Source organism: Amblyomma americanum, chromosome 3 (genome assembly GCF_052857255.1).
Source record: "Amblyomma americanum isolate KBUSLIRL-KWMA chromosome 3, ASM5285725v1, whole genome shotgun sequence".
NCBI lineage: Eukaryota > Metazoa > Arthropoda > Arachnida > Ixodida > Ixodidae > Amblyomma > Amblyomma americanum.
The window spans coordinates 187,521,044-187,534,490 of record NC_135499.1 but is presented as its reverse complement, the minus strand read 5'-3'; the positions used below and the strand labels follow the sequence as shown (position 1 = coordinate 187,534,490).

Genomic DNA, 13,447 nt, shown 5'->3' with positions numbered 1-13,447 from the left:
GCCAACAAACGCGGGCAAGGTTGACGAACGATTACAAGCGATGAGCAGTGAAGCTCGAGGAGGTGAAAGAAGATTGGCTAAATGAAATAGAGGTGAACAAAAGCACGAAACGACAGTAAAGCAAGAATGAAAGGGTGCGGATGAAGAGTAAAAGGAACAAATGGAGGTGTTGAAAAAGATAAAGTGAAAGGTTTGGATCGGTCTTATGGGGTTCAACCTGTGGTTTAACCTCATAACCTGAGTCGCTTTGGGACAAAGGACTCAGGTTACGAAGGACGCGTAGCTATTCTGGATAATTTCGAACCCCTGGTGTACGTTCCTTAATGTGCACTGACATCGCACAGTACACATATGCCTTTATAGCACTTCGCTTCCATCTAAATGCGACCGCTGTGGCCGGGATCCAATCTGAACTTTTAGGGTCAGCAGCTGAGCGCGTACTACAACCACTGATCAACCATCACGGCGGCAAAAGAAAAGGGAAGCGCGAAAAAAAAAAATGCAATAAAGCAAGTGCTCATTAAGCAGGAAAAAGAAGGCAATGAATGAAACTACGCGAAGAAACAAACAGATTAGAGATGTAATTACGCCCGCCAACACAGAGAGAAACGACATTTCCCTTTCTGTAAGGAAGAGAGGGCTCACAGATGCGGCAGAAGTAATTTGAACGGTGTCAGCTGTTTCTTTGGTAAGGTGGCCTCTATTCGTGATCACTGAGCAGCTAAAGACTGGCAGGCAGTCGCAGTCTCTGCAGTGACACCATTAAGGTGTCCGTCACGGTTCCTTTAAATGACTTCTATCGCTTGAGCACCAGTACAAAGTGGAAACAGGGCAGTTTTCTGCATACATGTATCATGTCAACATAACAGCTGTTATTTTATTAGTCAATATGTTCCACCTGAGAATGTACGTCCAAGCCTGAAATGAATGCGCTATTAAAAGAGGAAGTTTGTTGCGTTGTTACCTGCATCAAAAGTTGGCATTTTATAATTATGAAATTGTATTTATTTGGCTTGTGGTTATGTTAACGTTAGAAATCATTTCTAAGACCAGGCAAGAGTGACATGGAAGTCAATTATAAGGTCTGCATTAATTATTAGTAGTGAAAACCAAAGCTCTGAGAGGCGAGTATTAGAAGAACTAGTAACAGTATGGGTTGGCCATTATAATTAATGACACAACCAATTTAAGTGAACTTAACAAAGAATAAACACTGACACCATGGGTAGAAAATGGCGCACTAAAAGGCGATTTGCATGAATGCATGAATGGCCTTCATTTTGAAAATAGTGGGCATCGTGCTCCCATGCAGCTGAAGCTACATCCGCCCGTTCCATCAGCCATGAAATATCTAACTATGGAAGGGTAGCTATAAAATCTCCAAGTAGCGTTATAAGAACGCCTGGAGCACATGATATTTAATAGCACTATAAACTTTTCACGAATCAAACTACAATCAGAACGGTGGTGAATTATTGCATAGGAAAAAATCAAGGACCCAGCGTCCTGTGTTCTGAGCCTGAACGAGTGTAGCGAAACAGTAGAAGGCACTTGTGGACTCATCGTTTAAGTGCTATCCTATTTCATGTGGAAGATATTCCACCTGACCTTCTTGAAAAAAAAAAAATAATGAAACAAAACACTGGAAAAACTAAGATTGCCAGTTGCTTTTTTTTGTTTTTTAAATAGAGCAGACTTGCAGCCAACAGTTGTAGGTTATTGTTTTACCATTCCAAAGGCTGCCCAGGATATCCTACAGGGGTGGCGTACATCGAAGGGGCAGTTAATTTTTGGGCATTGTTCCTCTTCAAGAAAAAATAAAAAGAACAAATTGCAGCATTGAGACAGCAGTATAGTCGTTTCGCATAACGCGACACAAAGATTAAGCCGCTTAGGTGCTTGTGAGCGAACAAAATCAATCCCTCCAGGAACAGAAAGGAGCACCGGGCATTTTTTCGAGGTAGCGGCCACCATCCGATCACCTCCCGTTGGAGCCGCGTCACTGAAACACAGCCACTGATTTCCCTTTGAAACTTTACTTTGAAACTTTAAGAATAATTATCCATTCGTTTTGCGCACGTTCATTGGCAGACAAGCAGTGATGCATTAAAGAAAATGGGATATTTATGTGATAACGCCATAACAAACAGAGCAACTGTACTGTCCGCCCCTTGTAGCCGCGTGCCGCGCGTACGGACGACGTGCTGTTCCTTCTCCAGGAGTCTACACCAGCGCCGCGCAGCAGTAACCGCTTCTAAAGCCTCACGGGGAGAGCGCCGCTTTTGCCACTACAAAGCCTTCTAGAACACTGTACCCGTGTAGTCTGCCGTCCCCATCGTCATCGACGCTTGTCAAGCCGATGAGGGGCCATCGGTAGGCATAGCCAAATCCACATTCATAGTCTGTCTGTAGTGCCTAGAATACCTATACTAGCTGGTGTGCCGAGCGCCAGCGCTGCACAATGGGAGATGGTGGCGCCGTTTGCAATGAAAGCCCACCGATGGCTACAGAAGGCGCTGCTTGTCGGGAGGGTGCTGCCGCAGCAGACGACGCGGTTTTCTCGGTTCGGAAGGCAACAGCCTGGTCTTTTGTGTGAGTGATTAACCTGCTTGTGCACGTATTTTTTGTTGAGCGAGGTGTAGTGTTTGTTGTCCTGTGTGGCTGCTTGCACATGCAAGTCATCGCATCCGCTCTTCCGAGTAGTTCTCTGGCGACTTCATCGCTTTTGTGCGCGCATTCTGTGTGTGCGTGTATCCGTCCTGCGTGCCTTCACCGTGTAGTCAAATAATGGACTGAGCTCTCGATTGTTCTTTTCCCGTGCCCATCACTAAATGAGATACGTGTGACTGCACAAAAAGATGTCAAAGCCAAAGTCACAGTGAAATGAGAAGACTTGCTTTGTGCCACAGTGTAAAAGCAGTACACCGCTCGAACAAGGATCGCATTTCCATGTTTACTGCACTATCTGATGCTACTTGCAGAATGGGAACGAAACTTCAAAAGAGAAGACAGAAGGCTGACACCAGTTGCTGTTGTTTGGGAGAAACATTTCGAGAGCAGTTTTATTGAGCGCATGTTCAGTATCACCGTAGTAACCAGCGAGCTTCCCCGTGATAAACCACATCTGGAACCTGACACCATGCCTACGATTATCACGCATTATCTAAACACAATGTGTTTAAAATATCAGCAAAGAGGAAAACTAGACATCTATGCGAGCAAAAGCCTCCAGCAAAGCATCACAGGCAACCTGCGTCGGAAGCCTCCTAGTTGGGCTCAGCCATTGAGAGTGCCGAATCGGTGAGCCACGGAACGCTCTGGTGCCAACAACTGAGCTCTAGCAATTGAAAAGTGCACCACATGCTGTGGTTCTAAGGAAGGTGAATCGCAAAGTGATTGTGAACATATCTGCCGCCCACCAGCAAGAGCTATTCTACAACCTCTCTATTCCAGTGACATGGATGGAAGTGCCATTTGTGCCAGTGGATTAATTAGCTTACGCCTATTGTCAAGCTGAAGAAAACAACTTTGCCTGATGTGCAATCAGCGGTAGCCGCGGCGTATCTTAGGGGAAGAGAGAAGTCAAAACATATCATCACAATGAGCTTGCAAAGAGGCCAAATCCTTGATCAAGGAGGTTTCCTTGACAAATCTTTGTGGTGGATGTGGCATAAAGCCGCCCCCGGAAAAGGACACTTCCAACAAAGGCATGTGTTTTGCTGAGAAGTGTTTATTACCTTTGCGGTCGGATGGAGAGTCCTATGCTTTCTGTAAGTACCAAAGAATTCTGGCTGAAAACCAAGCACGCAGAACATCTAAATAAAAACCAGTAAAATTAACTGACGTGTTTCACCTGCTTTATTAGAGAAAATGTTGCCGAAAAAGTACTCTAGATAAAAAGCTTATGTTGTACCGACTCTAGAACACATCTTCCCTGTTCCCTTCGCAAGCACCGGATGTTCGAAGCTCGAAGATGTGCTGAACTTCATCGAAGCTTTCGCGCATGCGACAAGCTCTAAATATGTAGCTTCTAGCCAGAGACTCAAAAGAAACACTGTAACCTGCTTCGATGACAGCTATGGTCGTTTACGGCTTACCTAAAGCAAAGATGCAGCACATATGCTGTCGCAAGAGCGAGGTGGCGCGGTCCGCACCCTCCCGACTTGCAGTGCTCCACGCGGCATTCATCGCTCTCGGTGCCACCAGAGAGGCCATGGTCGGCTCACTAGCCAGTATATTCTAGGCACTATAGTCTGTTTATTCTTCTTCGCGCCATTGGCCAGGTTTTCTTCAGCCAGCATTGCTGAGCCTAGTGTCAAGACGCTGTTTCGTGTACGACACGCCAGCTTGCACTGTTTGCCTGCTTTGTTTTGGCGTCATGAGTGCGACTCGGCGGCAGTGTTTCACAGCAAAAGAGAAGCTAAAGATTATAGCCACTACCAAAGAAATCGACAACAGAGCTGCTGCTCGTACTGGATTCCTTCCCAGGCCATTGCACTGGTGCGGTGAAGGCTCGCCTCGCCGAGACCAGCACCGACCTTGTTATAATACCTGGCGGCATGACGTCCATGCTACAGCCACTCGATCTGTGCCTGAACAAGCCGTTCAAGGCACACGTGAAGCGGCTGTATGCTCAGTGGATGGCCGACGGCCTTTACACGCTTACACTGACGGGACACGTGCGAAGGCCCAATATTCCATTGCTGTGCCAGTAGATCGTGAATGCATGGAAAGTGATACCGACCGACTCGGTGCGTAAAAGCTTTAAAAAATCAGTAACAGCTTGGATGGTTCCGAGGACGACTACATCTTTGAGAGTGACGATGAAGCCTCGGATGGGCAGCAGTGACAGTGGCGACGATTGAGAATCGGATAACCAGTGACGTGGTGGTGGTCGTTTGAATAAATGTTCTGGAAACGAAATGATCACTGAGTGTGCAGTTGTATCCTTCTAACGCTCCTTTTTGTTTTCAGGTAAACATGCGGGTTATACTCGTTCTTTTTTTTTCGTGGAGTTCAAAGTTAGGTGCGTGGGTTATATGCAGGGGCGGGTTATACGCGAGTAAATACGGTAATTCTACTGTTTTTGCTGTTTTCCATACTACATAATTTCATTATCTGTATGCATGTTCACCATGAATGTGCACATGTTCTGTTGCTCTGCCTTCACCGGGCCTCGAGCATCTCTCAATTATCCTTGTAGCTTTCCGCCTGAGGCCCATTTCCTGTGTGTCTGGAAATAAACTTTCTTCACTTCAATTCAATGCACAGCTTAACTGGAACTCTGTGCGAAGGTTGCCAAGGGTTACGAGAGATTCTTTGGCAGAGTACAACCAAGTCCAGACTTATTCAGAAAGCTGGACAGATCAATGTAGTATATGAACAACTTGTTCAGTCAATGTCAATTCGGATGGGATCATAGCAACCTGAAACAAAACCTGTGCAAGCTGGATGAACAAGCAAGTTGTCCTCTGCAATGGATAACGAATTCACTGTGATGATGAAGCAATTTCTGGTGGTAACATCCACAGCAATAGTGTAATTTGCAGACACTGTTTGGCAGTAAAGGCTCCACGAGAATAACTCCGTTCAACTACTCATCAAACCAACACTTCTCCTGCCTTAAGCAAAGCAGGCAGACTGCGAACTTGTTAAGAGAAACATACAGTGTAGACGTGTATGCATGTCATAAGATGACACCATAGCCCATATTCTAAATGTGGGTGCACCCAGTGTGGTCTGCGCCAATTGACTGGAGACTCAAATGCAGTGGCAATGGCTGCATGACGACAGATGAATAATCTTTCCTGTCAAGTTTTCTTGTCTGAAATCGCACACCAATGCATCAGTAACCTTGATGCAAAAAAAGCGAACACACATTAGAAAACTTGTGCCACAAATGCTTGAGTTATACTGAAGCATTCGAAATTGTAAGCGGGTGGCTGTGTTTGAGTTAAAGGCAGTAGCAGCTATACACAGCTAACATAATCCAAGATGGTGGCGGCATTTGCTGTTTGTTAGAGCAAAGAAATGCAGCTAGTTTAGGCCATGCCCAATTAGACATGTCCACTTCGTTGACACCTGCAGAACAAGAGCTCATCTCTTGTTCACTTATGCGTGAAGTGGTACACATGTTTGCAGACCATGAATACAAAGGACTCTACCTTACCCACTCTGACAACCTCCAGATAAACAATAAATAATAATAATAATTATTATAATAAAGAAAACAAGGCAGGGTGCATACTGTTTTGTTGCTTTGTGAGAACTCTTTTATATCATGCTGCACGTGAACTTAGGCCTTGTTTAGACTAAGTAAATTTCATAAATGGTAAAGATTTTAATTTTGTGAAATTTTTTGCATGTTGCACGTTAGCTTAAACCTTCATATAGGCTAAAGAGCCTTGCTCGTGTACGCCTAATAGCGTTCATTTTGCAGTGCTGGTAGAAAAACTAGCAATATACTAAATGGTATAGAGTTGAGCCTGCTTATAACAAACATGACCCTAATGCGCCGTTTATTATATCAGCATGCTCATAAGTGGACTATTCCTAATATACAGATGACAACCGCAAGGTTGACTTTTATTGTACTCACCGGGTTTCAACACAGATTAGCATGTTTTCGTGAAGCTACCCATTTCTTTTTTACTTAGGAAACAACTCGAGCATTGTGGACAGCACAAGGCGTTTAGGCCAAATGCATCACACAATTAAGGCCACGTTTAGTAATGGAGCATATATCAGCCAGACATAAAATATTAGAGCTGTGCAAATATTCAACAATTTTGAACATTCGGTAAAATATTCGATATCCAATTTGAACCGAATGTTTGGTATTGAAATCTCTAAGCATTTGTCCAGAGCGAATAATATTTCTGGAACTCTTGCTTCATACTCTGGGATTGTAATGCGGCACGCGCGCAACCAAAGCCCCGACTACGCGCTGCGTGCTTGCGCGCCCGCACGTATGCCGGAGCCGGTGCACATTTCTCTTGATTTGCACAGAACGAGTCTGAGCAGTCTGCAGGTGCCGCAGCCACTCTTGCATATGCAAAATTTGTGAATCATGCAAAATGGCGCGAGCGAAAGAGGAAGCTAGCACAAGGCACATTGTGACTAGTGTCCCTTTCAGACGCCTGGCGTGGGGTGGCGCTGGGCGCGCAGTGCATATGCCTAGCAGGTGCTCATGGAGTTGCGCTTAAAAGCAATAGCTGCGCAACGACACAATCGCAGTTAAGAACAGCAGTTGGAGGCCCCAAATAAAGGTCTCACACCCGACAGATATGTTGGCGGCGCATGAAAGTCGACTGTCACTTTCCGATGGCCATTTTTGCAGAAAGTCGACACAGCCTCTCCGGGTTGCTTGAAAAAGCTTCAATATATATATATATTTTTTTCATGTAATGGCCTTGTGTGTTCGAAAAATGAATGATTTATAAAATTCCTGTTGTGCCATTCAACCTTTTCTGTTTGCTAGAACTATTCAAAATAAGTTGCTTCGAAATTATTTGCAGAATATTACTAATAGATCCGAATTTGCTTCGAATAAAAAAACCACTATTCGCACATGTTTACAAAATATATGTCATTTGTGTGTCAACGGCACTTAAGTTTTCTCAGGGTGTTGTCTTTTCTGAGTGCTAACTGCCAATGCCAACAAGATCCAGTCTTAGCTAGAGCCAATTATTGGGACAAATAAAGCGCAATGGCTATTGGTGAGATTAGCACAGACATAGTGAAAAAGAAAGGGCCGCTTTGGGAAGCTCATATGCAGCGCTACTGTTTGCAAGGCGCAACTACCTGCCTACTCCAGGCTGGAAGCCATGCAAATTTGCAGATTTGACGAAGTAGGCGCTCGAGGCTCTTCAGCTTGTAGCGTTTAATCTGGCTTTTAAAGAATCTGCTATCAGTGTGTGGGCGCAGGCGATACATAGCGTGACTGACAAATACGATCCAGGTAGTACAATATCCCATCTCTCCCTGTAGTTCTGTTCAGGCGTAAGAAGATCTTTCTTTTTTCTATGACCCGCCATAAAAAGATCCACTGAGTACCGTGTCTTTACCGTTAACCAAGTTTTGTCTGTGGATGCTTGTTCTATACAAGATTCAGTGCTGTAGCCCTAATAGTGCGTCACAATGGTCATACTGTGTTAGTACTAAAAGAATGTTTGCTACAGGCAATATCGACTGTACTGCTTTAATTTTTCTGCTGTATTATTGCATAACCTTGTCAGAGTTAACACCGCAATGTCACTCACTTTCTGGCAACATATCTGGCTTGTCCACCTGGGGTTAAATAACCTTTTCGTTCCTATGCTCTAAGAACAAGGACCTGGGTATGGGCCATTTAAATGTTTTTGTCCCTCTCTCGTCAAGCTTGCAGCATCACACTGTGCGACATGCTGCATGAGGGAAGTGTGCAGGGGGGAGGGGGCTCATGTGCCCTCCGCACATTTGTCGGCCTTTATGTCCAATGCACACTTGTAATTTGCGCATCTGGCCATTAAGCAGCCACACTGTACAACAGCTGCTGCCTCAGTAAACCAGAATCCAATGCAAGAGCATAAAACCATGGCAGTGGAAACACTTGCCGGGGGGGTGGTGAGAGACTTGCTCTGCGATGAAGGTTAGGTCATTCGTGGTGGCCCATGGCACAGGACCATCTTTGATGGGTGCCTGAAAGGTGAAACAGGAGGCCAAGAAATTGAAACCAAATGTAGGCAAGGACAGTTCGGCAGGGTCACACATCCTGCTGGGGCAACAGCTTCCTCATACATGGCATGCCTACACAGAGTCACAAACGGTGCAGGTTCAATAACTAAGGGAAGTGCTGTGGGTAGTTTCTCATGCAGCAGTGCAATGTATGTGCAGTGCTCACTAACACCTGCAGAAGCGCAATGAATTGCACTCCCGCATGCAGAATCAACAGACGCAGGTAGAAGGCGACTGAGATTGTGCAGCATGAAGTCAATGCTGCATAAGCTACAGTTGAGTCAGTTTTGGAAACTACATTAGGCATGTGCGAATAGTAGTTTCTTGGTTTGAAGCGAATATTTTGATACTTCTCTTGAACGGCACATATGCATTTTCAAAATCGTGTGCTTTTCGAATACACAAGGCCATTGTGTGAAAAAAAAAAATTGGAGGGGACACTTAAGCTCTGCATTAAGGGTATGATGTGATAGCATAAGGGGTAGTTCCCATATCTGCAGAAGGTCATTGTCTACTTTACATTCATAGACTCCTGAAACTCCTCATACCCCTGCTTGCAGCTCGCGCGCGGAAGAGGGGAGGAGGCTCTTCGGCTGGGATCGTCGGCGTGAGCGGACGAGTCGCACGCGGCTCCGCTCTTCGCCAGCGGGGCGAGGAAGCGGCGGGAAGACTGGCTCCCGTATCTCGTCCCGTCCGGCCTTCGGAGTATCCCTTGCCCTAGCATGGGCGAACATTAGCTCGGAACCTTGCTGGTGAGTCAGACGACCTCGATTCACTAGCATATCTTGTTGCTAGCTTGCGTTATTGTTGCTGTAGCAATAAACGCCTGTTTGATGTGTCGTTTCTTTGTTCCCTCAGAGCAAGGCCCACCGTGGTCGGCGAGCGCTCGGTAGCGTAGGCGATCACGGGGTGAGGTCTGGCGGTTTTGCACTATGTCAGCCGCGATTAAGTGGGAAGAAACTATTTATCTCCCCAATTAAACCCCACAAGTTTATGGTTTATGGTTTATGGGGGATTTAACGTCCCAAAGCGACTCAGGCTATGAGGGACGCCGTAGTGAAGGGCTCCGGAAATTTCGACCACCTGGGGTTCTTTTACGTGCACTGACATCGCACAGCACACGGGCCTCTAGAATTTCGCCTCCATCGAAATTCGACCTCCGCGGCCGGGATCGAACCCGCGTCTTTCGGACCGGCAGCCGAGCGCCATAACCATGGTGCTCTTCTGCAGTGGCCAGCGAAGCCGATCTGTTTGCGCCACTACAAGCTTGAAACCAGTCGCGACAACTTATTTTATTTCTGCGCCCTCAAGGTCAGGGACACCACAAGACTCTCGGTTGGGTTTCACCCCATGAAGTAGTGCTTTCGCACTAAAAGAGTGAATGAATTAAAGCTTTGTCACACTCACTTAAGCTGTGTCGACTTCTGCAAAAATGGCCATTGGAAACACGGGGACCCACCTACACGCAGTGCCAATGCATCTGTGGGGCACGAGACCTACATATGGGACCTCCAACGACTGCTCTTAATTGCAACTGCACTGCTGTGCAGATGTTGCTTTCAAGCAGTGGCTCCATAACAGGTGCTAGGATATGTGCCGCGCTCTGCAGCACCCAGTGGAACCCAACGTTCGAAAGGGGCACTCATCTCCACGTGTTTCATACTAGCTCCCTTTCGGGCTCATGCCGTTGCACTTGTTTAGCGAATTTCATGTGGAGAAGAGTGCCCGTGGCAGCTGCAGTCAGCTCAGACTCATTTCGCTGAAGTCAAGGGAGCCACGTGTCCTCCAACTAGAGATGTTCAGCACAGCACGGTTCGCTACCGCGGGGAGCCACTGTGCATGCACAGATTGCCCTGAGGATGTCATAAGGTGCCAGCCACCTGTTTGCATGCCTGACCTGTCGGGACGAACAAGCACATGCACACTGGCGGAGCGCAGAAGCGGATGAAGCTGCACTAAATCTCTCTATTGATGCACGCCACTGTGCCGGTTACGGCATGTGTGCAGCGTGGGTAACACAGCCGCAGACACTTTGCAGGTACAAATCAGGGTGCCACACTTCTGTCTGCTCGCATCTGTTGCCACAATCATGTGCAGACTGGCTCTGGGCATATGCACAGGCACGTGGCACAGGGTTGAGTTTTGGTTGTGCACGTGCTGTGGTGCCATCTCAGAGGAGGTATGCTGAACCTATGCTGAACCAAAACCCATGAAGCAAGAGTTGCAGAAACATTATTCTCTCAAAATGAATACTTTGAAATTTCGAATGCCGAACATTCCGGTCAAATTGAATACTTTAATTTCACCGAATATTCGATATTATTGAACATCCACATATGCCTAGCCTAAAGGTTTTGTTCACGTCTTACCCACCTTTCCTTGTTTATAGCGAGAACTGTGTTGCATGGTCGTGTTTTGATTTTGATGAGTTTTGTTATAACAGCTAATTAGAGCTCTTTGTTGTCATTCTTAGTCTTAGCATTTGCAAATTGGTTTTGTGCACAATCTGCTGCAGTCCCCTGACCAAAATGTACATATGCCTTAAAATGCAGAAAGCGCTTCTAAATGATGGTAGACATCCTAACTGGTACATCTCCAAGCAGTTCCAGCTTTCCGCAGCATGATTTCTTTTTACTACAGCATTTACTCGCGCAATAAACCAACTTGCATAATGGACCCTCCCCACACTTTTGTCATGAGTATTTTTTTTTAACCTCACACAAAAAATGCGCACCTGACCTTCATTGCCAGTGTTCCGCCTGTTCACTTTATCTCGCCGCGACTGGGCGGTGCCGTTGGCTAAAACAAAATTGTTGCATTGTACTGTGACACACCTTTTGAAGTGAACGATGCTAAACACCTGCTACACAAACGTGAGTGATGCAATTTGTAGACTGCGCGCTTTTGTTCATAACTAGTAGGCAAGCGGGCGGGTGAGTAAATGCATAAAAAAGTTCGGCTCTTACAAAAAAAAATCTGTTGAAACTTTTTTTTCCTGGAACTCTTCTGGAAAAAAGTGAGTCCATTATGTGAGTAAATATGGCATACAATGCTCATGAATGTGCTGGCACTTTCCCAAGAACATTAGCGGCACAAATAAGCCAAGTGTGGATCAATACACCAATTTTTCCCTTTCTACGCTAGTGACATGTTATGTAAAAGCAGCTTATTACAGTTGGAGAATAAAAAACGACAATCAGAGAACACAGTTCTGGTTAAAGTTTTAGGCTTTGCATGCATCCCCCCCCCCCTTCAAAAACTGGACTGCATAAAGTGTTTTCTATGATGTGGAACATGTGGCCTGCCATGTCTGAACACTACCCACAGCACATGGAACCTGCATGGCTGTGCAAAAGAAGGCATCTCAGGATAGAAAAAAAATGAGATATCAGTAACTAATCTCGCAATGCCAGCTGCAGATCATCTTACATCCGATTATTGGCAATGCTTAAGCACTCCAGCCAGTGTACTACCTCCACCAAACCAGAAAGGCCAATGGTACGATCAATAAGCCAATAATGTTTTCCACCTTCTAAAAAAACTACAACTCTCTTCAACAAACATGCTGTTTGCATGCTTTGCTCCTTCCCATTCATTCCCTGTGCCTCTTTGCTACATGCCCTGGTCTTGTTCACACAGCTATAGCCTAGCAATGATCTATTCAAGAATGATGTAGCTAGAATGGTGCAAACCTGCATGGGTGAAAGTTATCATAAGAGCATGATAGGCATGGTAAAAAAAAAAAGCACATCTATAAATACATCATGCATGCGAACCAACAAGTCACATATATGCTTGATTGTTTGCTTGATGGGAGTTTAACGTCCCAAAGCGACTCAGGCTATTAGGGACGCCGTAGTGAAGGGCTCCGTAAATTTGGACCACCTGGGGTTCTTTGACGTGCACTGACATCGCACAGTACACGGGCCTCTAGAATTTTGCCTCCATTGAAATTCGACTATCGCGGCCGGAATCGAACCCGCGTTTTTCGGGTCAGCAGCCGAGCGCCATAACCACTGAACCACCGCGGCAGGGCACATATATGCTTGAGCATGTCCTCCTATAACTGTACCACAATTAAATAACCAGGCTCAGCTGTACTGTTAACCGTGTGGCTTACATCTTTGGCACGATGTACAGTGAAACTTGTCAAATGTGCAAACCTTTCAGCACGCATTTCACCAATTAAGTTTTTTAAGATCACAACAGCTGAGAACAATGATGCAACACGTCAGTCATATCTATTCACAGATGCTTTTTAAGATATACCACATTTACTTGCGTAATTTGCGCAGTTTTTTTTAAATTAGGGCTTCAATCCCCACCTTATCCCTCCACCCCCCTAAAACACTATAAGTTCGTAACGAGCAATATATATCGTGTGTTGCCACCTGCACGTCGGCCCCCCCCACTCGCACCCCTCGCTGCCCAGAAAAAATATGACTCAAAATATAGAATGCATACTCCATCCCGCCCTGCCCCATGCTATGTAGTTCACCGCGGGATGGCATGACGCCGCATGCGCAGCTCAAAGCAATAAATGCGCAATGATACAATCGCGAAGCCAGCAGTCAGAGGCAAATTGAGATAACAGGCGATAAACCGGAACCCTCGCAAGCGGCCCGGCTGACTAGTTGCAAACTGAACAGCAAATTGCATTGTTTTTTCGGGCTGCTGGTTACCGGAAGTTTGTTATTGCAGCTGTTCATCTGGGAAAGCGACTGCCAGCGCG

At 45.9% G+C, this 13,447-nt stretch overlaps 1 protein-coding gene across 2 annotated transcripts in view; it reads right to left on the bottom strand.

The window, feature by feature from the left end:
• The window catches only part of LOC144125647 (oxysterol-binding protein-related protein 9-like), a 50,625-nt gene that overhangs the window by 10,768 nt on the left and 26,410 nt on the right, over positions 1–13,447 (bottom strand). For both annotated transcript variants that reach the window (XM_077659222.1, XM_077659223.1), the window contains one exon: positions 8,595–8,679. In XM_077659222.1, the coding sequence (XP_077515348.1) occupies positions 8,595–8,679 (85 nt within the window). The remainder of the gene's footprint in view (positions 1–8,594; positions 8,680–13,447) is intronic.